Raw genomic sequence first — 23,611 nt, 5'->3', positions numbered from 1 at the left:
GGAAAGCACTTTGGTCAACTCAGGTTGTTTTAAGCATGCTGAAGATTTGGTGGTCTGACACAATCGGAGGACAAATTGATTTCCACAAGAATCACTAATTTTTTCTTTATTATGACAGGCTACACTCGTTGTTGTTGTTGTTGTTGTTGTTGTTATTATTATTATTATTATTATTATGTAAGTTTACATATTTTTTTCTCAATTTTTTGAAATAAACAGAAACAATATAACAATAGACTGTGACATTACACATTTAATGTAAAAATAACATTAAAAACCTGCAACTCTGAATAACCACAATATTAAATTTTTTGTCAAATTAAAATTGAAATTTAAAAAATGCATAAAAACATGTAAAATACAAAAGCAGATTTAATGTAATATCAAGTATTTTCCTTTTATTTAATACATAAGTTTAATATATTTATATATTACTTATTATATGTTATATACTTTATGTAATATATTGTATATACTATATTGTCAGTCTATGATTTATCTATCTATGGTAATGTAATTGTTTTTGCGCATGTAAAAAGACTCGCATGTACTTTAATTGTGGAAAAATTACCGTATTTTTATGACATGGTCATTTCCTGTTATTTTACCGCATTTTTGGATCCCAGCTGCTGGAATATCACCTTTTGTTGTTGTTGTTTCTGCTTTTTTGGCTTTTATGGATACAAAGAGGCAGCCTATGTGTGAAATAATTACATGTTTTTTTTTTTTCTCCCAAGTTTATCAGGATGCTTTCGGGCATGATGTTGTAAAACAGCTTCACACCAGAAGAACTCTGAGACAAACCACCGGTTGCTCGCAGCGCCTGAAGGCGGGTCTGTGCGCAGTGACGTCTCCTGAAGCGGGCTGGACTCGGGGAGAACTCAGATGATGGGGATTATACAGCGGTGCTGTGGAGGTGGTTTCTGTAAAGTGCTGCTGGTCTGGCTGACAGCTCCATGAGCGCGCTGTGGAAGTTTGGCTGAGGAGCTGTGCGCAGCATGGGCACCGGGGATTACATCTGCGTAACGCTGCGTGGTGGCGCGCCCTGGGGATTCACCCTGCGAGAGGGAGAGGGGGACACATACAGACCTTTTCTCGTTTCCCAGGTATGTATTTATTCATGTATTTATATATTTGTGTATCTAGTAATATGATAATTTATTTCTTAATACATATTTATGAATCTAGGATTGTGCCAGTCTGCTCTCAGGCTATTGATGAGTCATCTGGAGATGATACAATCAGCCCAGTGGAAGTTTTACAGACATTATTATGGAGCTCCTCCACTTTAAAATTCCCTGTGGAGTCAAGTATTATCAGATTTTGTTGGGAAATTCTGCGACAAACAAATCCATGTTTTGAAAACGCTGACTGCTCTGGTGGGAGAGCACTTATTGGCTGCATTTTTGTGTGCGTTGGCCGTGTTTTGGTGAGAGATTCCTCGGCACCCTTATATGGTCAAGGCCAAGACAGAGTGTGAAGCTCAGGCCAGTGAGATCTGCTATCAGCCACAAAGACTTGAGCAAGAAAACAAAGCATCATTTTAGAGCAGTGACCAACCTGAACTGTGAGAAGTAATGTTACTGGAATCCAGCACAGAGAGTCATAGAGGTTCAGTTAAAACCTCTGTGATCATGCATTTGTCACTTTTAAAGGCATTCAAATAAGTGATAAGGAGGAGGGCAGGCAAATTTCAGGGGTGGTATGTGAATATTTCAGCAGCATGATATTTGTTTAGCCTGATACTGGAGTAATAAACCAGAAGTGTTGGGTTTTATCTGCTTCCAGGTAACACCTGATGATGTCACCTTACTTATGAAGCACAGCATCTTTTACAGACTGTAATGACACTAAACATCAGGCTACATGGATATTATTCTCCAGGGCATTGTGTTGTTGCCTATTTACATGCTAATTGTTCATATTTTAATTGATCTATGACACATGGTTACATCTTTTAGGCAATAACGTGCAACTATTCTCTGATTATGAGACAAAAAATCTACTTTTTAACTGGTGAACAGCTTTTTGAAGTGCATGTGTTCATTAATTGCACAGCAGGTTAATGTCTGGACACAAAACTTTTCAGTATAAGCACCGAACATGGCAGTGGACACAGTTTACTGCACTAAAGCTGAATGAAATAAACAGTAAAAATGATAAATGACAGTCCACGTATAACAGAATCTATGCAAATATGGATACTTGCAGGTTGGATCACATTAGCTCGGCCTTCTTTAAAAGCATGCAGAAGTAAAGTACGTAAATGAAAATGTCAGTAATGCAGAGGGAGCTGATTCAACAGATATTTTGCTGTGATGTCTGCAGCATGTGCACTGACAGAGGTAAAGCCTTTACTTTAAAGAGCTGCTCAGGCTCTATATATGGTGCTCAGTACTGTACAGATCCCTCGTCGACTTGGCGTCTAAGTAGTGGACATGTAAATGTTTTTCTTAAGTGTCATTCCTGCGACATCAAAAGCTCCACCAGAGGAACGCTTGAAAGCAGCGATAGATCAATCCGGAGACAGACGCTACACCTGGTCCCAGCTGCTCAGCCACAACAGTGAAGTTCAGTTGTGACTTTGGCTGTGATGTCATTATAGTATTATCACAGTGGATAGTGATGCTGTTGAAGCAATAATCTCACAAACCTTTATTCTGAAAGAAATCTCAAAAAGTAATTAAAGCATGCAATTAAAACTGATTATTTAATTGCCTCTTGATGTGGTTTCTGTAAGTTGCATTGGAATATCTCAATAAAAGAGCACACAAGCTGAAGATCCAGGCAGAACCTCATCCTTAAAATCCTGTTAGTTTTCATTTAAACAAGCACCCTATAAAGTCTGGTATTGAAAAATTACGGCTCACGTAACCCTTAAAAACGAGCGTGCTAAAAATAGGAGCTACCCTCAGGTTTAGCAAGCCAAACAAATGTGAAACTCTCAATCCTCTCTCCCTATATGGGGGGGAATGCCCCCCACATCTAATGCCTGTGTAAGTTTTAATTATCTTGTGAAACTTTACTGTCTAATTTAAGACATTAATGTGGCGTTTTAAAGTATTCTCACCTCCAAAAGTGTTACGTAAGAGTCTTGTGAATACGCTGCGTCTCAGTGCGGGCCTATTAAAGTGGAGTAGCTGCACATGATGCATAGGCCTCAGTCTGGGACATCTGGGGGGTTTAGTCTACCTCATCTGGAAGGCATAACTCTGAGCATACCTCCAAACTCTTCTTGTGGGAAGGACAGCGAGCCAAGTCTGTTAGTTAAAAGTCAAAAAACACAAACATGGCAAATGCTCTTAAGCTGGAGGCTCTGCTGCGTCTGATAAAATGTTTTTGGAAGGCCTCTGTTGAATGTAGTGGAAACTGTGTTTTGTTTCCTGAGAGAAAGTGATTGTTCGGCGCACTGACAAGCAGCGGTGCAGCGTCAGGGCATGGGGTATCCACTCTTAAAAGGTTCTCTCCATATAAGGGAGGTTGTATTTTTCTTCTTATTTGGAGTCCTGGCCCGAGTACAAAGTTGATGAGGTCACTTTATTTTTAAAGCTACAGAAGCTGCACAATAGAAAGTTTGACTGGTGGCAAATGGGAGCAAATGTGCAAAGATTTCCCAGTGAAATGTGCATTAAACCTAAACGGATATCCAGAAAATAATAAGAAATCCAACCAACCTGAGCAGGAGACATTTTTAGCCTAATTACTGAGGTATGTCATGTTGGTATGCGGGACGTCAGCACGCATCAGATCAGTTGTGGAGCACCGGATGACGAAGCAGCTGTAACCTTAAAGCGAGTCTGCAACAGGTTTAAACACTTTCCGTGATTATACACTATATTCACCGTGAAATTACATTCACAGCTTGAATTGAAAAACGTCGCCAGGATTATCTCGCCTTCCGCAGAGCAAAGACCACCATTGTTGCTGATGCTTCAGCCCTTAATGGCGCACCATAGGAACCTTATTAAGCTGCCAAGCAATCAGCAAAATGCCACTGCCTCAGTCATTCACTGCTGTTTTCCTGGAATAAACAAAGTGCTGCCTCCGTTGCTGGAGTTTTGGCGTTGTGTTTTGCAGCAGCAACACCGTCTCTCTGTTCTGGGCCTGGGAGACAGCAGTGACCTCAGATGATGACTCTGCTTGTTTTCTCCTTTTCTGTCTTTCAAACACATGAAAGCAGAAGCAGATTTCTATTTTTGATGATTATGATAATGTGTTGCTGTGACTTCTTCTGTGTCAGTGCAACTCAAAGCGAGGTGCAGTTGATGTGACTAATCAGATGGTGGTGAAATAAAGGATCACCTTGAATTGCTGGAGATATATAAACTGTTTCTCAGTTGAATATATTCTCTTTTTCAAGTGCTCTACCTAAATAAATCTTGCCGTTAATAGGTGCATACTTAACATTTAGAATTTGACTTTTATGTCAAATACATGTTTCTCCCCCTCACCTGAAAGCACACAATTTATGTTACAGCTATATTAAAGTCATGCTTGGTAGTGCGTTTGGTATTTTTGACTGATCATCTCATTTGGAACCAATGTATGAAACATGCTAATATGCTGTATGTTAAAATAACAGAACACTATCTCCATGTGTTTTATTCCTTTAGTTGAGTTTGGCAAAGGTATACAGAGAGTATATCTCATCTTAAGCTCCCCACCATTCAAACGTCTTCCTTATCTTGGATGTTTGACTTTCACTGTGCAGAATTATGTGCATTCAGAGTTTGAGAAGGTTTCCAGAAAGTGGAGAGTTTTTTTCTGCGCTCACCTGAACTCTCAGGTTCAGGCTTCTGACTGCAAGTAGCATCACAAGTAGATAGTGAAACCTGCTTCAATGTGGCATTGAAATATGGAAACTTTAAGCACTGATGTAGGAGACGCCTTGTATTCAATCGATAAACAAGCCAGGTTATTTGAAATATGATTAAAAACAGCATTTTTGTGTATCTTCAAATGAATGGGACATTTCAGAAAGTTGTGGAGTTTTCAAAAACCAAGATACAATTAGTTTTCCTACCAAAACAGCTTTAATGAAGCCTTGAGGTAAAACAAGGTGCATCCCCTTCATTGGTTTGTGTAACCAATTTTTAAAGCTATTTAAATAATCTTCTTCATCACTTTTTTTGTTGACATGTTACGGGTAGCAACTGTCCATAGTGTGTCATTGAAACTAGAGCCTGACTGGTAGTTGATTTTTCAGACCTGATATTCAGTCGGCTTGTGTTTTGTTTATTCATACACATACAGTTATAAGATCATTTTATTTAAGTAGCACCTTTTAAAAACCTAGTTTACAAAGTGCTTTGAGGGACAAGCCACTAAAAGAGGATCCTCAGGAAGACGGTAAATCAACAGAAAGCCTGTCAGGCCAAACCAGAGTCACAATAAGTGGAGAAATACCATAACATTAAAAGATACAAAATGCAAAATACAGAATTTTAATATGACTAAATAAGTAGAACAAACACCAGTTGATACAAATAAAATAATAAAAGCACCAAAATGCATCACTAAAGAAAGAAAAAAAATACAGATGCGCAGGAAAAGAGCAGAAAAAGAACAAATAGAATAAAAAAAAAACTGAAATTCAGATCAGACGAGGGTGAAATGAGGATGTTTGAGTGATATTGGCAAGTGAAAATCATGGGGTTATTGTTGATCAACTTTGCAGCGCTGTATGGCATAAACTAGTTGACTAAGGTGACTTTGCACCAGTGTCTGCTCAGGTCTGCTATGTTCTCTGCTACATGTGCTGCAGACAGTCGTGTTGACAATATCAGAAAAAATGGAGTCAGAACTGTTCATCTGGACAAACTAAAATAATTACAGTACCTAAATTACTCCAAACACTTTTTTCTCTATTCTCCTTTGTTAAAAAACGTTTTCATATTGACATATATTGAACAACATACATAAAGTTAAAATAAATAATAATTTTGACAAAATTCACAACAAAACTAGAATTTTTCATTATATAAACTGAAGAATCAGCAGCAACAACACAAATTAAATCACAATATCTGTCAGAAAAATCACTCTATTTTTCCCAGCGAATGCACCTTCTGGCCCTCCTCCAGCGTGAAGCATTTTCTGCTCTAAAGAACACACGAGTGAATGAAGACATTACGTGTAAATCCTCCCACATGGTGTGAGTTTTACCTGCACGGCAGCTGGAAAATATTTGCCTGAAATGTTAAAAAAAAAAAAAACAATAATTGCTCAAAGCTGCGAAGGGAAGGAACTGCCCCGAGCTGTGCCGACACATTATGCAGTCCTGTACTTCCTGTGATTTTCTGTTGTATTTAAACCTGTTAAATGGATAATTTGAAAATGGGGCTTACGGTGCGGTTTGATTACGGGCCCCCCATCATGTCAGCAGTAAATGTGATAATGAGGACTGCGTTTTTGGAAAGCACTTTATTGGAAAAAGAAAAACTGGCCAACGCTGTTTAAGTTCTCATCTTCTGACACCGACTTTTGTCTGTTATCCTCTCCTGGACAGTTACTGCATATGGGCTGCTCTTTACAAGCAGCACTACTGCAAACACCAGGTTGCATTTGCCTCCTTTCAACATTGTCTGACTGTGTATGTTTGAGTTGCGAGACAACGACAAATGTTTCCCCTCCTTTTTTGGGAGCACGGAGCGGTTGCTGTGGCATTCCAGACAAAACCATCCTCCCCGTAGTGAGGTGTGAGTCCCAGTGGACAGATACACCGACTGCCTTATAGGGACTGTTTGCACAATCCTAAAAACTGGAAAGAGCGTGGAGTCAAGGTGGGGAGGGTTTATCTGAAAGTTCCCATAAAATATTGTGTATATATGTACATTTTATTAGCCTGGGTGTTGCTTTTGTTAGAGTCAGACTTGTGTCTTTGTGCTTAAATGAGTGCTTTTGTTGAATACAAATAAGTGTGATTATGAATTTGAAATACAGGTGAAGCAACAGAAGTACTGACTGGATTAATAGGCAGAGCAAATTTAAGGATCTATGCTCTGCTGGAACAAAATAGAGCAAAAATATGTAGTGTTTTTGGAATTATACTTCCTTTTTTTTAAGTGTTGTGGTCATTCAGAGATTCCGCCTCCTTCAGTAGTGAAATGTGTGCATGTGTCACCATCTAGTGACAAAGTTGTTTTACTGCAAGTACTTGAAGCTGCATCCAATACAACATCTCTGTTGTAGTGTGATTTATCTGGCTTTCAACACCGTGATGCTATTTAGTTCATTTATTTCCATTTGTGCACAAGACGACAGAACAGTTTGGTGCATTATTTTACCATAGCTACTTTATCTCTTCTTATACGACTGCAGCAAATGCACAAAGTCATCACAGAACATAATTTCCATTCATATTATTGCACGTTGTATTGCTAAAATAAGCAGGGAAATAGATAAGCAAGGGTGTTTTATTTCAGATTTATGTCATTTTGAATACCTTTTATTATAATAAACGTGCAGAGAGACTCAAATGCATCGATGGAACAATCACTCATGTCAAAAACTAATCTGTATTGATTCTGATCTAATTCAAACTTCCTTCAGGGTAATCGATTACGATCCATGACTCCTATATGATGAGGTTTAAGATTATTTTCCTGGCATGTTGTCTTTATTTTTAGAATTGAAGCATAGCTGGAATTAGCATTTTAAAATGACAACTCGTCTCGTGTTCCTCCTAAAGCGGGCGTATTTGTAATATTTGCAAAATCTCTTAACCTATTTCCTGAGAGCACATCCTCTAATTGCACGCCGCTAAAGTCATAATTTATCCTCCTGGCTGCATAAGTGGCCTTTTGTGCAGAATTTATGGGGTATTTCTCCTTATTAAATCCTCTTATTAATGAACCATTTTATAGGCTTCAGGAACCAATTACAAGAAAATGAAACCATCAGTCATTAGTTTAACTGTGTAAAGAGGTGCCCTTTAAATGGATCTGCACGGAGCTGGCCTACAGCTACAATACGCAGCGGCACAGTTAAGATTCAAGGTGGAATTGCCATTTTTATTATTAAACCATCTCGCGTGTGTGAATTGTGCAAACTGTTGCTCGACTTGACTTCAATAAATTTATGCTTTTTTTAAAATTTCTCTGACGTATTAATGATCCGTCCTGAATCCCTGTGCACACATTGTCTTCCTGGCCTGACGTGAACTCAGTGCACATCAAAGGAGACGTCCAATTAAAAAATCAACACAGGGAGTCCCTCAACAAATGTGCTTTGCTTCGTGCTAAACGCAAACCGCTCTTTATTCACACTAATGCTCTATTTTGCCTCGCATCATTATCATTTGCACCCTGATTGTCATTTTCTTGTATTTATGAAAATGAGAATACATAGATTTGTTTGTTTTGGAGCCTGAAATCCTGCACAAAATGCAATTGTCCTTGAGCTTTCCCAGATAAAAATGGATTTGTGCCACTGACCTGGGGGATACGTGGCTGTTTTCTGACCTTAGTCGCAACTGACAGCATTTCAAACATGATTTATTTTGGCTTCCTGTAAATAGCTGCTCTGTCATAGCTGGGCTGCGTGAAGGTTAGAGGGCAGTTCTCACACTTGGAGCATCCCCGCTGTACAGCTGTTCAAGTTATTTATCTGAGTTTGCACTTTTTTCTTTTTGAGCTGCCTGCTGTTGCTGCTCTTTTGTGTGAAGAACTGATATCTGGTTTAAATTTTGTCTTCCGCAGGTAGAAGACGGTGGGCGTGCCTTCCTGGCTGGAGTACAGGAAGCTGACGAGGTGGTCTCAGTCAACGGGGAGCCGTGTGCCGATCTCACGCTCCTGCAAGCGTTCGCTCTCATTGACACGTCGATCGACTGTCTGCAGCTGCTTCTCAAAAGGTAGAGCTGCATGTCAGTTATCAGCTGAGATGATGTGAGGGTCGTGCATCAACAGCAAAACTATGAACTTAAGAAAACAAAAGCAAAATATCAAGCTGTATTTGTATTTTCTGTGCAGTCCATCAATACCACTGAGTTAAATGCACGGTTGCAAGAAAGGAAAGTCTAATTTGCTGATTTACACTAAAAAAAAAAAGATGTTGGACCAACTTAAATGAATTGCTTCAATTGGTGGCACACAGCTAAATTAAGTTAAAGATTTATGTAAATGCCACTGGTTGAAGTTCATTTGATTCCCCTCAAATGAACACTACTGCTGCTACTTAATCCGAAGGAAAGTCAACTTGAGGTTTCAGGTTTTTCCATTTTAGGTATTTGCTTTACCCCAACGTAAAATGCGAAACTCTGCAATCCTACTCAAAGGAAAGGGCGGCTGAGTTGCACAATTTAAACATTAGATGTACAACTCTGAAAGAATAAATTAACGTTTTGCACGTTCACTGAAGTTAAAACACCAGTTTAAAGGAACGAAGGATAGACTGAATGAGATTTATTCAGAACAGTGCTTCACTTCAACTGCAGCTCAAATACACATTTTTTTGGACAGTGTCGATAAACCTTTTAAGTTTCAGACTTTGTTTTGATGTGTTGTGGTGACATAATAATGTTTGTAACTTAATATTGTGTGTAATTTTATTCTAAATTTTGTTAGATGTTTTTTTCCTGTTTTCGTGCTTTGGTCACTTTGTGACGTTGGCTTGATTTTTTTTTTTTTCTTGTTCTGGATTTCAGGTTTTCTGCTCTGTTTTTCTGTGTTTTCATGTTTTTCGGTTTCTTTTTTTGTTGTTTGTTGAGCATGTTTTTTTTAGTCGTTTTTTTTACTAAGATGATTGCTGCCTGTTGTTTTCTTTTTTTTGTTCCTCTTGTGAGGTTTTTGTGCCACTGTACACTCTGTGTATTATGACAGCTGAGCCATGCAGAAGCACAAGTCCTTGGTGTTCAGAACAGCAGCAAACTGATTATTGCACCATTCTATTAGCATTTAGATAGCATGTTGTTTTACGACCTGTGTCCTTTTGCATCGTTCAGTGAACTTCTGACTGTCTTTGTGCATCCATGTCTGTGTGTCTCTTCGTGAGATAATGTGTGTCAGCCATGCTGACCTTCCAAATGGCTTAGCCAAGGTGTTACAGATTTGTGTGTCTGATTGGCATGCAGCTGCTCAGCCATTACTCAGCTGGCACTGCCCGCCTGTTTATCAGGCTGACATGTTCTCAGATAGGGCTGCATGTTCCTTAATGGGCCTGTATTTGAGCTGCATGCATGTCATTTTGAAGACAGATTAAAGCAGAATCTAGTTCTTAGATGGAGGTATTTCAGCATTTACAGATTGCCTCATATACAGCACAGTTTATTGTTCATCCTGTTTCCTTTACTGCATATAGAATTTTGCTCGTAGACTTGGAGGGCAGAGGACCTCAGCTTGCAGTTATCAGAATATATGAAGATGCATCAATCTTTCCCATTTGGAGAAAAGGGGGTAGTCTTTAAGGTCTAATTGACTTAAATTCAATAACTGCAGTTACAGATAATGACATTCTGCCACGCTGTTCCAGGCTGACCTTGAAAGTGGAAATTAGGCAAAGTGATGTTTATGTGTGATTAGTTTCCACTTCAGTGCCCTGACCTTTTTGATTAACTCGCTGAATGAGGATTAAATCTACTTGATTGCTTTGACAACTTCAGCAGCACAAGAGAGGCTCGAATCCGGTGGTTGTATTTATCACGGCCAACGAGTTCTTATTTAAACAGTGTTGTACGATACTGATCCAAACAGATTTGCATGGACATACCTCTGCCTCTCATAGAGAAGCAAATGTTTAAAAAAAAAAAATACTTCTGCTGATATAAAATTGGTGTTAAGTTAGTGAGTTGCTAGTAATTTACTAATCAAACACTTTATCTTTAAATGCACAGGTCCAAACAAGCTGTGGCATTATCGCCTAATAAGTTAATTGATGAACTAATAAAATCTGTCCTACCACTCTCTTTCCTCTCTGAAAGATACAACTCCATCTCCTCTGAAGAGTATGAATCCGAAGGGACATACAGTGATGAGAGGGCCTCTGCTGGCGAGGCTGTAGAGAGCACCACCCTCCACATCATCTCCCCAAAGCACAGGTCCGGAATCCCAAGAGAACTCTACATATCCGAGACCCAAGACGAGGCCTACTGTGCGGAGCTGGACAGTGACACAGAGGTTCCCAAGGGACCCCAGCTGCTTTGCACTGAGCTACACACTTCCTGGTCTGATGCTCAAAGAGGCCAGGAGCCTGTTTATAAGAAAAATGATGACAAAGTGCAGCGATGCTTCTCCCCAGGGGACCTGGTGGAGCTGCAGGTGTCCATGTCTGAGCAAACCCTGGACGACGTGGGCTGCACCTCCCTTGGGAGCGCTCGCGGGTTTGAGGGGGAAGTCTCAGACCCAGAAGCTGTTCAGACCATCCACACCGCCACCATCACCACGTCACACTATGTGCCGTCTTCTGTCAGAGAGCCGCTCAGCCAGCATGGAGTGGTGGTCAGCTCGGCCTCGATGCTGGGCCAGGCGGAGGTCACTTTGCAGCAGCAGCAGGCGGCGGCAGCATCAGGAGCAGGGAGGGGCATCCTGAGTGTGGGTGGCCCCAGGGTCAGTGAAAGTGCTGGATCCCAAAGTGAAGGAGAAGAAGGAGGAGGGCACTACGAGGGTGTCGCTGGGTCTTTCAGTGTCTCGTTTGAAATTCCCCCAGAAGACGCGACAGCAGCAGAAGAGCAGGACTCGGATTCTGAGGGGGATCCGGACAAACCCAACAAGCATCGGGCGAGACACGCCAGTAAGTCCATTTGTTTCATCCTGGTGTGCATTTTGTCTCCCTGTGTGCTCCTGAGTGTGTGAGTAATAAAGATCAATTCTTTAAGTGGTAGTCTACAACACTAAATTACATTTGTCAACATGTGTGCATTCCGAAGCCCGATTTCAAAGTGTGTGTACGCCTTAAAATAGCGTCTGCCGCTGCAGTTGGAGGAGGGTGCTCATTCCTTTGGATGGAAGTAGATACATCCGGGTCTGACCTGAAGTGTGACAGAACCAGAGTGATAGTAGGGGGGGGGATACGTGACACAATATCAAGAATCAAAAGGAAAAGGGGTTTAAAAAAAAGACACTAAATTGGTCATGTGTGAGAAACTGCTGCACCTTCTTAGAAACTACCCTTTCTAAGAGGCGTGATGGTGAATATGGATACCGAGGCGTTCCTCTGAGCTGTGTGGAAGACATAAATATAACACCAGCACGCTGATGATGCCTGCAGAAGTGGCCCTTTGACAGACACCAGCATGTGCTCCCTTAGACCGATACCTGATCCTTTCAAACTGGGTGCTTTAACTGAGCTAAAAAAGTGAGTCTGCTGCTCACTCCCGCTGTCTCCTGCACCTTCAGGTTAGTCTTGCAAGAATATGAAAAACTAAGCCTGCTTGTTATTTATATTATAGCCTGACATTATTGGATGGTTTTAGAGGGGTTTTGTCGTGTAACGCCGGTTATCTGATTGGCCCAAGTGTCAGCAAATGTGATAGATTTAAAAAGAGCACAGTTGTTGTTTTGTTTTTTTTAAAGTGGGCAGCTTGTCAACTTACAGATAAGGACTGGTAAAGACGCTCCGGTCCTGGTGAATTTATTGCATGCAGGCTATCTTTAATCTTGCTCAGTCTCTATTCCTGAACAACTGATTTAATGTTCTGCATTGTCTGTGAACAAATGAGAATATTAGACACGGGTCAGAGGACTTCAGCGGTGCTTTATGGGCTGATGTTTTATGTTCAGCTGAACGACCACAGTTGGAGTAATAGAATTACAAATGTCAACAATAGGTGGATGTATACTATGTGCAGACTAAGAATATGCATCATGTGTCATTTCTTACTTGAAGTAAATAGTTAAGAGCTTAGTTTACAGTCTATTTGATGCAGGATTAGTTCAAATGTAGTGCATGTAGCATTAATAGTTTGTCTGTTTGTGCTTGTCCTGTGAGCATTTGATATAATTTAAAGACATAAGTTTCACAAAAAGTTGATATCATTGTGATGTTGCAAACTGAAATTAATTGCTTTGCTTCTCGCCTTTGTTTTGAAATGTAATTTTATCATCTGTCACCAAGTTACTTGTGCAAATTCTTCAGATGAATGCTAAATCAAGATAAAGTTTATATGGTAACAAAATGCATTTATTTTTCAGCTCATATTCAGAGTGGACATGTTACAAAAACAGCTTTTTACATTCATAATTTTGGGTAATTTAGTTAATTAAATGAGCGGTGTGCAAGGACTGCCTTGAGCTTGTCCTTAAGTAAGCGATCAAAGAGCTGAAAAGTTCAAACAAAATCTGTATTAATTGAGGCCTAGGGACCACTGTTTCAAGAAATGAACGTTTTTTTTTCCAACCTAAACATGCAGATTTAAATGTTTTGATGTTTTATCTCTATTGTAAGTTATTCATACCTTTTTAGTTTCAGAGGGAATTTATCCAAGAGACTCACTTTTTTAAAAATTCGCTATCTAGGACTCTTTTTTTTTTTCAAACCCACTCTAAACACAGAACTTTCTCTTTTCCTTCTCTGCACAGGGCTCAGGCGTAGCGAGAGTCTGTCTGAGAAACAGGTGAAGGAGGCCAAGTCCAAATGTAAACGTATTGCTCTCCTTCTTACGGCCGCTCCACCCAACCCCAACAACAAGGGGGTATTGATGTTCAAGAAGCATCGTCAGAGGGCCAAGAAATACACACTTGTGAGCTACGGCACGGGAGAAGACAAGCCAGAGTACAGCGACGAAGAGGACGAGGAAAACGAAGACCACAAACAAGAAACATCAACTGTCGAATTTACCCTTGTGGCTCCAGCTGATTCTGAAATAGACAAGCATTTTCTCACTAATGCCCACAGTAGCAAAGGAGTGCTAACTTTAAACTGGGACAAGGGTCTCCTTGAAATTGAAAGGAACATGAACAACCAAACACAGATGGAGTGTTTGCCTGAAACCAAAGGAAAGGGTGCCCTCATGTTTGCCCAACGGCGTATGAGGATGGATGAGATCTCTGCTGAACATGACGAGCTGAGGCGCCAAGGGATGCCCGTGGAAGGAGTGCAGGAGATCGAAAAGAAGGCCATGGAGCACTCCTACATGCAGTCCACAACAGAGGGCCATGCTTACATGGATGTAAATATACACCAGCAAAGCCAGCAACAGTACCAGCAATATCAAGAACAGCAGTACTATGAGCAACAACAGAACTACCAACAGCAACAACAGAACTACCAGCAGCAGCAGCAGCAATACCAGCAGCAGCAACAATACCAACAGCAATATCAGCAGCAGCAGCAGCAGCAGCAGTATGAGCAAAGCCATTATCAGCAACAGCAAATATATCAGCAACAGCAAGAATACCATCAAGAGCAACAGCAAATCCAACACTATTCTACAAACATCAATGGCACAGTGCAACATCAAACCAATGAGATGCAGAGTTCTTTCAGCAATCGCACTGCAAAGCCATTCACAGCAGAAAGCATGGTGGCTACCCCTTATGCTCATGCAATGAGTGGGACCAATCAGGAGTCTGTGGGTCAAGGAGAGCAGATAGCATCCCGTGATGAGCGCATTTCTACCCCTGCATCCAGGACGGGCATTTTGTTAGATACAAGGAGAAAGAATGCTGGCAAGCCAATGTTCACATTTAAGGAAGCCCCAAAAGTTTCTCCTAACCCAGCATTGCTGAACCTCCTCAACAGGAGCGATAAGAAGTTGGGTTTTGAGTCAGGACCTGAGGAAGACTACCTCAGCCTTGGGGCTGAGGCTTGTAATTTCCTCCAATCTCAGCGACTTAAACACAAGACTCCTCCACCAGTTGCCCCAAAGCCTGTGATCAATCCCAACTCTCCTCCTTGGTCACCGCAGATAGAAGCAACCAACCAGGACATGCCTCAGTGTGCTGAAAATAGTCTTTCCACACCTGCTGTAGCCCCCACCACAGAGGCCACTCCTGCTCCAGAACTAGAGCCAACCCCTGCACCTGCCCCTGAGCCCTCTCCCCCTCCTGCTCAACAGGAGACTCCTGCCAGCACCGCCACAGCAGAACAGCGTATTTGGACTCTTCCGGAGCCTGAATCTCAACAGCAGCCTATACAAGTGGCAGCGCAGGAGGGGAATGGTCATATGGCTCCTACCCTGCAGCCTGAGTCTTCTCCTTTGACCTCCTGGGGTGCAGCACAAACACAAGAACAACAACAACAACAGCCATCTTCAAATTCTTGGCATCCAGCTCAAGTGCAACCCCAGGCACCACCTCCAAGTCAGTCTCCACCACAGCCACCTTGGATGACACGCCAACCTCCTCAGAACCAAGCACCGCTTCAACCCCCCACAAATACCTGGAGCTCTCAAATTCAACCAACCTGGGCTCAGCCTCAAGAGCAACCGCAATCTCAGCCACAGGTTCAGGCCCCTTGGACAAACCCGAATGAGCAGGCCCACCTACAGCAAATACAGCCACCCTGGGGTCAAGCTCAAGAACCAATGCAGCCGCAGCCGCAGCCCCAGCCACAGCCCCAGCCCCAGCCCCAGAGCCCATGGACTCAGCCTTCCCAACCAGAGTCTCAACATCAACCACCATGGGTGCAACAACCCCAGAAACAATCCCAAGCACAACCTCCTTGGGCTCAACAGGTTCAACCAGAATCCCAAACACAACCGCCATGGGCTCAGCAGCCACAACATCAGGCTCCGCAACAAACATGGCCACAGGCCCAAGCACCAGGTCAGCCTCAACCGCCTTGGGCCTCAGCTCAGCCTCAACAGCCTCAGCAACCCTCAATGAATGCATGGCCACCATCACAAACTCAAGCCCAAGCTCAGCCCCCTTGGATGCAAGTAGGTCAACCACAACCTCAAGCTCAGCCTCAAGCCAATTTGAATCCATGGGCACCAGCACCTTCCCAGGCCCAGTCCCAGCCTTCATGGGCTCAACAACCTCCAGAACACGGTCAGCACCAGATGAATGCTTGGCCCCAGGAGCAACATCAGGCCCAACATCAGCCACCTTGGACTCAACCAGCTCCACCCCAGCCCTCACCACAGCCAAACTGGCAACAGCCCACTTCAAAGCCTCCACCAGAACCACCAATGAATACATGGCCTCCAGCTCAGACACAGCCTCAGACACCTGTGAACACCTGGACACCACAGTCACAGCAAGCACCTGTGAATGTTTCGATGTCAACAGTGAACACGCGACCCTCACCAAAGCCTTGGCTTCCGCCACAAAATGCCCCACAAAGCCGGACCCCTCCTTCTCCTCCACAGCGCATGCACTCTTTTAATATTGGTCAAAGAGCTTCGTCACCCATCAACCCAATGGCCACCGTCTTAAACCCATCGTCCCAAGGTTCAGCTTTTGAGATGCCGGCAGTCAGAGGGAAAGGAGCTGACATGTTCGCCAAGAGGCAGTCTCGTATGGAGAAGTTTGTTGTTGACTCTCAGACTGTGGAAGCAAACAAGGCAGTCCGGTCATCATCACCAGCTGCTTCCTTACCGAATGAGTGGAAATATACTCCCAATGTACGTGCTCCACCCCCACGGGCATACAATCCTATTCAGTCCCCATCTTATCCCCCTGCAGCAACAAAGCAGCCCCCTTCCAGTAGCCCATCAACCAAAGCAAAGAAAAAAGACAAAGAGAAACCAAAGCCTGCCCCTAAACCTCTCAATGTTATAGATGTCATGAAGCATCAACCCTATCAGCTAAATTCCTCACTCTTTATCTTCGGCCCTGGAGCAGAGGCTGCCAAGCCCGCTTCACCTAAGCCCAGCTGTTCACCTCCTAATCCACCTGTTGCTAACCAGCCAATTCAATATGAGCAAATGGGCCCGGTTCAACCAGCTGGACCTTTTGGTGCCCCATACCCCCAGCAACCCTATGGGATGCCCATGCAGCCTGTGATGCATGATGGCCACTATCAGCAACCCCAAGCTAATGTTTATCCTCCCCCTAATCCTTATCAGCAACCTCCTGGTGGTCCATACCAGCAAGCGTATAACCAACAATATCAACAACCTGCCCCACCTGCTTATCATCCCCAAGCCCCTCAGTCCCCAAACTCTCCCTACCAGCAGGCGCTGCCGGCTGCTTACCAGCCAGCCAATAGCCCTCCCTATCTGGCAGCACCCTCTGCACCTTACCAGCCACAGCCTCCCAGTAGCTATATTGCCCCTAGTTTCCCTGTGGCTGCTAGGCCTGAATCCACATCTGGTGGCAACCCTGGAGCTGCTCCCAAGCCTAAGTTTACAGCAAAAAAGAGCTCGGCTCAGGTGTGGAAGCCTACAGCAGTTGATAAAGAGTGATTCTCATAGAATCATGACATGCCGAGTGCCTGCTTGAAACAAAGCTTTGGTGCTCCTGCAGTCCACTGCCATGTGGAATGTTTTGAGCACGTAAATTGCTTTTGCAATGACTATCTTCAGCTCCACCTGCTCTTGTTATTGCCATAGAACAGAGCTTGGTGGTTTATGAGTTTTGAGAGCTAAGGCATCACGAACCAATTAAGACCATATGAATAAGAATGGGATGTAAGTATATCTTATCAGACACAAAGCAGAGAAAATTAAATTTTTATAGAAAATTATGCAAAAACCACTATAAATGAATACAATTTTATGTCAAAGATTATAAAGTGGTGGCAATATGAGAATGTAGGGGAGCATGAAGCTCAGTGTGAAAAGAAAAGAAAGGGGTGAGAGAAAGAAGAAATTAGAAGTAAATGGTCATAGACTGCGAGACAAGAAAGTCGATTTCTGAAAAGCGGAACAGGCTAAATGGTGATAAAATTATTTAATAAACAAATGAAAGAATACTAGCTCTATACAATGAAGTTGAATAAAGGAAACATTAAAAGTAAATAAAGCCAAACTAAAAATAAAGGGGTAAGTGAGACGGGTGGGGTCTGTGGGGTGTCATGATACCAAGCAGAAGGGCTAAATTTGCAATGTCAGGGATGTCAAGTACAGAGATTATGTAACAACTCTGGAGCATCAGGTCGTTTCTAGGCCGTAGAATACGTTATTTCTTGTGACAACAAGCACTGGCTTGCTTAAAAATGTTTGATTAGTAAACAGTTTTTTCTTCTTCAGTGCCTTTCCCCAGTGTTTCCATAGCTCCTTCTGAAGTGGGTTAGTTTTATTTTAGGCTTTTTACCAGCTGTTGCATCATGTTAGGTACTATATTTAAACTGCCTCATGAGAGGGAGTTGTGAGGTCCAGAGAGTAGGCTTCAATTTCAACTGAAGCCAATGAAAGCTATTTAATTTCAGACCTTCATAGTAGTTTTTTTTCCTGATAGCAGACAAATATATATATATAAGCACACACTCTCTTCGAGGTTCACTCTTCTCCTGGTGTTGTTATATATGCAGTATATAATGAACAGATAATGAATGATATTAAAAAAAAGAAGAATTGTTGAGAAGCCTGGTGATGCTCACAAATATATTTTTGGTACAGGGCTGCTTTTGTTCTTCATGTTCTTTTCTTTTTTTTTCCTCTCCTTTTTCTTTGTGTGTTTCTCTTCATAGTGCACTTTCTGTATGATTCACTGCAGTGCCATTAAACTGTCTTTTATCCTTGTTTGGTTTCCTTTCTTTTGTCCTTTCAGCATGCTTTTAGGGTTTCTTCTATTTCTAGTCTCTTTTCATCTCGCTGAATTTCACCGCTTCTCCCACCTGTACTATAAATACTAACAGTAACTGTATATTTGCCCTGCCAAAAAAAATGTCAGTTACAAATCAGTCAGAATCGCATCCCCGAGTTCAAACAAAATCGGTTTTCAGCAATAAAATGAAATGCAGCTTGTCAGTTGTCAGCCAGATACGCCTCATTATCCAAGTAACCTACTTTTCCAAGAGTTGAGATGAGGTGCTGGAGAAGCACATTCCCGCAGAATGACGACCTGATGATGCATTTTTTTTAAGGATATTATTAGATCGATGACTTCACTGTCACCTCATTGGATAAATCTGGAGGTCAACCGAGTGGGCGACAGCTGAAATGCACACCCGTGTTGTGTCATGCATTTTGTGAAAGGGCTCTTATTTGTTAAGTGGAAGTTTTAATATCAGATGATCTTAGGTTGGCAAATTTCTGCAGCTATATCCGGAGGAATCTTTTTTTTTTTTCCCCTCCACTGCTTCATTGACTGATTACACATGCATCTATATCTGAGCCATAGTTGTTTTAAAGTTCCCTCTGAAGACAGTTTTGCATTTTAATGTTTGCATTATTCAGATATAAATTAATTCAAATATGTATTTATGCAGCAAAAGAAAAATGTAGACGACAACCACAACTTTACTCCAGGTTTAGAAGCCACATACTGTTAAATGTATGCGGATGCTACTAAACTTTGGTACTGCATGCTGTATATTATCTATATTTTAATCAAAATAAGACAGATGTTCTACATATAGATACTCTCCGATGTATTTTCTTGTGCGCCTGGGCCATACATAAATCTGCATAATTAGGGCTGCCTGCATGTGTAGACTATTTTGAACATCTGTCTGAAAATGGAACTCCGTGTGTGCACACCGTTATGCTCTGCCCATTCCTGAGATACAGTATGTTAAATTCTGCAGACTTGGCAAATAGGCAGACATAAACAATGTGCAAACACACAGCCGTCCTGGCAATCTCCTTCAGCGGAATGAAAATATGACCTTAGATTTTCTACTAATCTGCTCATACATTCATGTGCCTCCCCTAATCCAGGCCAGCACCGCTGCAGGCATTTTCAAGCTACCAGATACCTGAGTCAGCAGAGAATTCATCCCCACTTGACTCGCTTAACGTTTGTCTTCTTTATGACTGCACTCTCTTATTTTACGCCATCTCTTACTGTTTGCTGATAGTACACATTTTTCACCAGGCGATGGCAGCACTGCCTTTTCTGCATGTCCCCTGTGTTCAGCAGAACCTATTGTAGGAGACAGTGAAGAGCACAGAGGTGTTTTGCTCACTTCACATGAGGGGAGACTTTAGCATGAAGCATTTAGCAGTCACCCATCTGATTGTTCCTTCGAAGAAAAGCAGTTCCAGTGAAAACAAGCTGAACGTGGTTTACTTTGGGAAGCTCCTGCGCTCCCGTAAGCTGGTTGTTCTGAGAAATAAAACGGCAGCCCACTCTGTTTGGACAAATGCTAAAGCGCTGGGTTGAAGAGGCTTACTGTGGAATGGACGAATAAGTCCTCAATAAGTTTAATAATAACAAGTTTCACAGAGCTTTAAACTGCTTTTGCAGCTAATTTATTTTTGCTAGCTCTTCCAGATCTCGGCAACTATTTATATATTTATTGACAAAGAATAAAACACAGAACAGTTTTAAACACAAGAGTGTTACAGAAGTATTTTGACAGAGAGATACTCTGTTTTCCAAGCTGATTTGACTTGGCCCCAAGGCCAGTCAGCCCAGCACAAATGAACCCTTACTAAAATAAACATGTCTGGATCCTTTTTTTACAGGCAATTGGCAGGAGCTACTCCCTTTCCCCACCAGCCAGAGTACCGTTCACCGGCCAGAAATCGGCTTCGGCTTCTTCCTCCCCGAGGCCTCCAGCCCGGGCCTCCGCCACTCCCCCAGCGAGGCAGACATCCTGGCTGGAAAAAGGCCACAAACCCCCAACGCCCTGGGAGGCCGCCTCCCGGCATCCCCTGGGCCTGGTGGACGAGGCCTTTTCTTTCCAGAACCTCCAGCAAACCCTCGCTTCAAATGTCCGCTTGGCAGCCCAGCGCAAAATGCTTCCCGAGCCGCCGGCGGAGTGGAAGGCCGCAGTTCCTTACCGAGGCCCTCAGAAAACAGGCAGCCAGACCTGGAGCCAGAGCCAAAGTCGCAGTCAGACTCGAGCGCTGCTTCCATCTTTCATGTCCCCAACAAGGAGCCCCGTGTCCACCCCGGTCAGCCATGCTGGTTACAGGTCCCTGCCCAGACAGTGGCAGCCTCAGAAGCCTGTTATGCATTCAAACCTGAGGCCCTCAGTGTCTTCGTCTGAGTGTCAGAGGCCTCTGGGAAGGCAAAATTACAAGTCTGTGTACACCAGCAACACTTGGAGTTGGAGGCGGTAGGATGCAGCTCCGCCTGTGTTGTCTTGGATGAGTAAAATCACATCACTCACTGATTCCTTTATACATTTACGAGCAGTTAGAGCATCTTCTGTTAGAATAACTAAACAAACAATAGTGTGTTAGTAAGAAAATAACTAAAATGGGAAGAGATGGCTAGTTTTCTCCTGGTTTTAATACAATACTTTCATTTTTTTAAAAGATGCATTCTACTGTTTTTGCTGTTGTAGCTTCCATACAAAAGGTGTTAGGTGAAATCATTTACTTTGCATGACGTAATCAAAAGAGATGTTTAGTTTGTAGACTCAGCGACATTGAACTGACAGCTTTCTAGTTTGGTAAATACACTGAAGTGGGCCTGTTGATGAGATGGAGATGCGTATGTAGTTTAGAATGGACACAATGAGTACAAAGTAAGAGTGGCTGTATGTTAGCAGTAGCTATATATAGACACAACTGAACTATAGAACAACAGGTAACTATGGTATCTTGAGAGAAGAGTTACGGATAACGAGAGAGAAAGAAACAGCGATCCACCCTTCACGTAGTAAGTCGCAAGATTGTTTCTGTAGTTGTTTAAGAGCTTTGCAGTTCACCCTGGTGTCATTTTTCTGCTGTGGATGTATGCATTTAGCGTGCAGGAGGAAGTGTGCACTTTTGTTTTCTTGCTGGTTTTGTTTGATTTTCAGTCCACGAAACTCGAAATCGCTTCAGTGTCAGAATGCAATTAGTGGTGCATTAGAACCGAGGCTTAAAACTTGGGGAAAGGTTACCGCTATAACTCTGCACGCTGTGGGCGGACGTGTCGTTATGTAATCTCTAATCAGTGGGATTAATTCACTTATGTACCAGGTGCATTTTAATTAGTGCATTAGCATGTGGCTACTCAACACTTTTCTTTGTGTACTTGGAAACACAAGTGAATCGTCGCGCTGTATGTGTAAAAAACAAGCTTCGGGGGTAATGGAGTTTCAGTTGGGAGTGAAAGTCGGATTGTTAAATGTGAACGAATCCTAATTATGACAACAAAAGTGATTGTTTTAGTCGATAAAAAGGTTTGGGAGAGCTGCAGGATGTAATGGGTTTATATTTGGTTTTGGGCTTTTGCTATAGGCTTGTAATCATCTCCAAAAAAAAATAAAAAAATTAAAGCTAGGCTGGTGTTTCCACAGAGTGTACATAATGTCCTAATGTGATTCTCACCAAGCAATCTCATAAACGTAAATAAGATTTATCACACGGCATTGTGTTGTGCCTCAGCCGACTCACTTAGCGTGATGATTTCACTGTACCGCTTTCCGTTCGAACAACACAAATTATGGTTCACAACGCAACACCGGTAATCCATTTCAGCTGCGGACTAATTCAGACATAGACTCACATTCGGCATTTTGCTAAATAAATCCAACCGAATAGCACCGTTTCGCTCTGCGTGTTTGTGCTCTTTCCAAGTTTGAAATACTTTGCTGTGGGCCATTTGTTGCTTGCTGTAGCATCCCATGGAGCTGTTTGCGTGATGTGTTGTCTGGAATATACAGCAGGCTGGGAGGAGGAGGAGGAGGAGGAGGCGGGTGAGGCCCGTTCCCATGGCGACCCCCCGGTTACGTAATAACAGTGGGTACCTACTGTAGCCGAACATTAGAGGATGGGAGACGAGGGCACAGAGGGAGACGATAAACAGAAATTTATTTTCCTACCAATTTAGATTTGAAAAAGACTCAAAGGGAAGCGTGAATATGAGCCGTGCGTTCAGCTTTGAAATAGTTAATTCTGTGCATAGTTTTCTCTCTACCAGGCATTATTCCATTAAACACCATGCTTCAACCTGTCATGCAATGCTGTGTGCTGAGATTCCTTTATTTCCCCCCTATTAACAGTAGAAATGGACAATATAGATAAATTAAATTCAGAAAGGTCAATTAAAACCTTGTAAAAGGTGAGTGACCCCTACTAGACTTCCATCCCTCCTATATCACATGCTGGCATTTAAAACAAATAGCATCTGATTGGTCTGCAGGCCTTAAGGGGGCCCTGTTCCCATGTTGGGTGTCACTGAATATATTTATTGTTGGCTGCGCGCGGCAAATTCTCCGGCGCTGATGAGGACGATTGCAGCTGAAACAGCTTTATTTTCGATGTTAAAGCTTGCTCAGTGGTTTCCTTGGAGGGGTTTTCGTTCTTAAGGTGCTATTGAATTCGCGTATATTAGCGGAGCTGCAGATGGGCAACATGTTATCGCCCTTTGGAGGTGAGGAAGTCAGCATTAAAGTTAGAGAAACATGTACGTTTGCACAGATGAAGTGCATTCAGTGCGTCGTTAACCCCTCATTGGTGTAAAGAATGCCCCAAATGTGTTCATATTTAATCATAAATTCAATATTATTTGCTCATTAATATAAGTGAGCTTATTAGTAAATGTTAAAAGTGTTTTGTACAAGTGAAGTTATGTTAAGTTTGTACATGTGCCAGTCACAGATGGATACTTTATTGATCCTGAGGGTAATTTTAGGATCTAGCAGCTTAAAAATATAACAAAATAATAAAAAGGACTGCAGTGCGTTATAC

General features: G+C 42.3%; 1 protein-coding gene across 2 annotated transcripts; it reads left to right on the top strand.

The window, feature by feature from the left end:
- The first annotated feature begins 914 nt into the window (after nt 1-914).
- synpo2a (synaptopodin 2a) lies at nt 915-22,882 on the top strand. Of its 2 annotated transcripts, XM_008286044.1 has the most exons (5): nt 915-1,106; nt 8,700-8,851; nt 10,916-11,724; nt 13,512-16,498; nt 20,450-22,882. In XM_008286044.1, exons 1-5 carry the CDS (start codon nt 999-1,001, stop codon nt 21,047-21,049), a joined length of 4,656 nt encoding a protein of 1,551 aa, XP_008284266.1. In that variant the 5' UTR covers nt 915-998; the 3' UTR covers nt 21,050-22,882. The 2 variants fall into 2 exon arrangements, with proteins under 2 accessions (XP_008284266.1, XP_008284265.1); XM_008286043.1 differs by lacking the exon at nt 20,450-22,882 and having other exon boundaries at nt 927-1,106; nt 13,512-18,559.
- The last annotated feature ends 729 nt before the right edge of the window (nt 22,883-23,611 follow it).

The sequence above is a fragment of the Stegastes partitus genome, unplaced genomic scaffold, assembly GCF_000690725.1.
Source record: "Stegastes partitus isolate 25-593 unplaced genomic scaffold, Stegastes_partitus-1.0.2 Scaffold428, whole genome shotgun sequence".
Classification (NCBI taxonomy): Eukaryota; Metazoa; Chordata; class Actinopteri; family Pomacentridae; genus Stegastes; species Stegastes partitus.
This window is presented reverse-complemented; position numbering and strand designations above follow the sequence as displayed.